The sequence below is a fragment of the Triticum dicoccoides genome, chromosome 6A (genome assembly GCF_002162155.2).
Source record: "Triticum dicoccoides isolate Atlit2015 ecotype Zavitan chromosome 6A, WEW_v2.0, whole genome shotgun sequence".
NCBI classification, from domain to species: Eukaryota; Viridiplantae; Streptophyta; class Magnoliopsida; order Poales; family Poaceae; genus Triticum; species Triticum dicoccoides.
The window spans coordinates 53,301,249-53,304,013 of NC_041390.1; the positions used below are offsets into that span (position 1 = coordinate 53,301,249).

At 48.7% G+C, this 2,765-nt stretch overlaps 1 protein-coding gene across 1 annotated transcript in view; it reads right to left on the reverse strand.

The window, feature by feature from the left end:
- Positions 1–1,046: 1,046 nt before the first annotated feature.
- The window catches only part of LOC119316799 (WRKY transcription factor 55-like), a 2,961-nt gene continuing 1,242 nt past the window's right edge, over positions 1,047–2,765 (reverse strand). The window contains exons 2-3 of the mRNA XM_037591180.1: positions 2,152–2,283; positions 1,047–1,628 (exon numbers count right to left, since the gene is read on the reverse strand). Of these exons, the coding sequence (XP_037447077.1) occupies positions 1,145–1,628; positions 2,152–2,283 (616 nt within the window). The 3' untranslated portion in view covers positions 1,047–1,144. The remainder of the gene's footprint in view (positions 1,629–2,151; positions 2,284–2,765) is intronic.

A 2,765-nucleotide genomic window follows, 5' to 3' on the forward strand; every position in this document is an offset into this window, starting at 1 on the left:
GCTTCAGAGTAAACAATGAGAACCTCAAAAAATTGCACTATGGCATTTGTTCTGACAATTGTCGGGCGTGGTGCCTTATATGGCATCCGTAGGGGCAAAGGGTACCTGGGCGGTGACCAGATCCGGGGTAGTACATCGGTGGCAGCCGAGAAGGCCTGGGTGACGTCCTGAGGGTCCTGCAAGGCTTGACAATGTGGGGAGTCTATATATACGATGGCAGTGGCGGTCTCCGTGAGCAGAGATTGAGAGCGGAGGAGGGAATTATTGTGAAAAATACGGCTATGAGTGGGGTTTAGATGGGACATTGGTGTTAGAGTCCGATCGACATGGTCGACGTCCAGAGTTCCCCGAAGCTAGGGATTCTGGATGTCTGGACTAGTCCGGCCCAATTTGGTGAGTCGCTTTGGATGCATAGAAAGTTCCCGGATCATCCGGTCTGGACATTTGGGGGTGATTTGGTGAGTCCCCTTGGAGATGCCCTAAGTGGGCCATGGACTTGCTAATCCTCACTAATCCCCTCCCTGAATTTCAGGGTGTGAGCCTCCCATTCCCTTCTCTTTCGCATGCCACCTCATCATGTAGCTTTTATTTTGTAGATTGGTCTCTAGTTTTTTTTTTTGAGGGGTAGTAGATCGGTCTCTAGGTGTAGCAAAGTTCTTATCCAAGTGAGTGGAGGCCCTTTTATTTATAGGATATAGTTTTGGAAAATACATGGGATCCACTGGTCATGTTACATCGGTGCCCTTGCCTTTATTGAGTTTTTGACATGCCAGGGGAAGGGAGATAAACAGCCAAGGCACCTAATCACCCTGTTATTGTTTCATGCGCTTGTTGTTCTTGCAAATTCTGTAGGTGTGCTAGTTCAGTGTTTCATATGTGAACTTCCGCATATAAGATCAAGATCAATATTTCTAGCACAGCTGTAAAGTAATTTATATCTGAATAAACTTCATCCAAAATTGCTAATTAGTCTACCACAGGCTACAAGCCTACACCTATGCATAAATAAATCATTAACAAAAAAACTATGTATAGGTAAATCAAGTTAACGACGAGCAACAAGACTTATCAAGCGACTTCTCTACGTACGTAATCGAATATCAGAGCGAGTGATCCAGATCGTTGCCTGCACATGGCCGTCCCTCTAGCTATCACGTCGATGATGAGAAGAGAAGATGCCGTCCATGCCGACGCTACCGCCGGAGTTGAACATGACGTCGGCAAGGTCCAGCGCCGGGTAATCCGTGTCCCTCGCTGCGGTGGACACGCTCGTCTGCATGCCGGCGCTACTCCCCCCGCCGGCACCGGAGCCCGCCACAACGCCCTGGAAGCTTGCCGGCATCCAGCCGACGCCGAGGTGCATTGATGTCGACACGGCCGCCTGCTCGGTGGGCGCCATGAAGTGGTCCGCAGGGGCCAGGCCGGAGCCTGTCGCGGCGGTCGGAGAGTTGGTAGCGGTGGCTGTGGCGGTGGCGGTGGGAAAGTTGAGCAGCGGGGTGGTGGAGGTGAGGCAGCTGTGGCTGCCGCAGTAGGTGACCTCGTACATGAAGGGGTCGTCGTCCAGGCGCTGCACCTTCTTCTTGGCGTCGCACCCGTAGTAGTTCTTGTGGGTGCACCGGTAGTAGCTCCTGTTGGTTACATCATGCATGCAGTTTGATCATCACAAACTCAGATTGTCATGTATGCTATGCAAAGCCTATTAATTTGCAAACATGCACATACTAGTTTGCACGAGTGTTGGGTTAAGTAATTAAGTACTCCTTTTTGGTCAAACTGAGAGCAAAATTTTAGTTGAAGTATAGTGTGCTACTGAAATCTGCATTCATAGTTCTGGAAGTGTGTACTCAGTGACTGTGTGTACTACACTCTCTTACCAGAAATGTCCAGTCTTCCATGAAACTACGGGGTTGCTGACTAATCAGGCAGTCAATATATTTACTGTTGCTGCTCTCCCAACGTAATCGTTGGGGTGGAGAAACCGGAAAATTTTGGAACAGACTGATTGAAATGTGAATCAGTCAATTGGCCCCGCATAGACGAAAGTTGATAAATAGTTATTTGTGTAGAAGTGTATACTCTACCCAATGCAACTAAAAAACCGATCTGATGAAAAAATTAGACAATACATTTATATGTCATCAGTTTGGTTACCTTGGGAACCTAGAGCCAAGGATGTCCTTCTGGCCGTACTTGCGCCACGTGTAACCGTCGTCCGGTGGAAGCTCGATGTTGCCCATCCGGTGTGCCGGCACCGATATCGTCTCCCTCTGCCCGCTGTCCCTCCTAAAAAACACATTATTTGATTAATACTATGAATTAGTAGTCTAGGAAACTCAAACGACTTAACATTTTTTGCACAAACTAGCTAGCTAGGTCTTTCATCATGGGGTCGGCTATCGAACATCGGGGTAAAAAAATGATTTAATTGAATTTCCGGCAATATCCAACAGACCACGATCTTCTTCTTCCCCTTCAACATCTGCTCGCCGACCCGCCCTCCCTTTTCTCTAACCCCGACATGATGTTGTCGTTAGTGACCTCCCCCTCCAAGGTACCTGAATCCTTCAACGCTCGGCCTCGCCGGCATCCCAACTTCTCGCTGGTGCTAGCCGTGCGAGTGTCGTCTCTGCCTCGGAGGCTGCACATATTCGACTGACGCGTGAAATGATTTCAAGCACAGGAAGAACAAGCAACACGACGAGCAATGCTACACGCACGGATGATTTTTTACGGGATCAACGGAGTGGTTTTGTTGGCATGTTTTT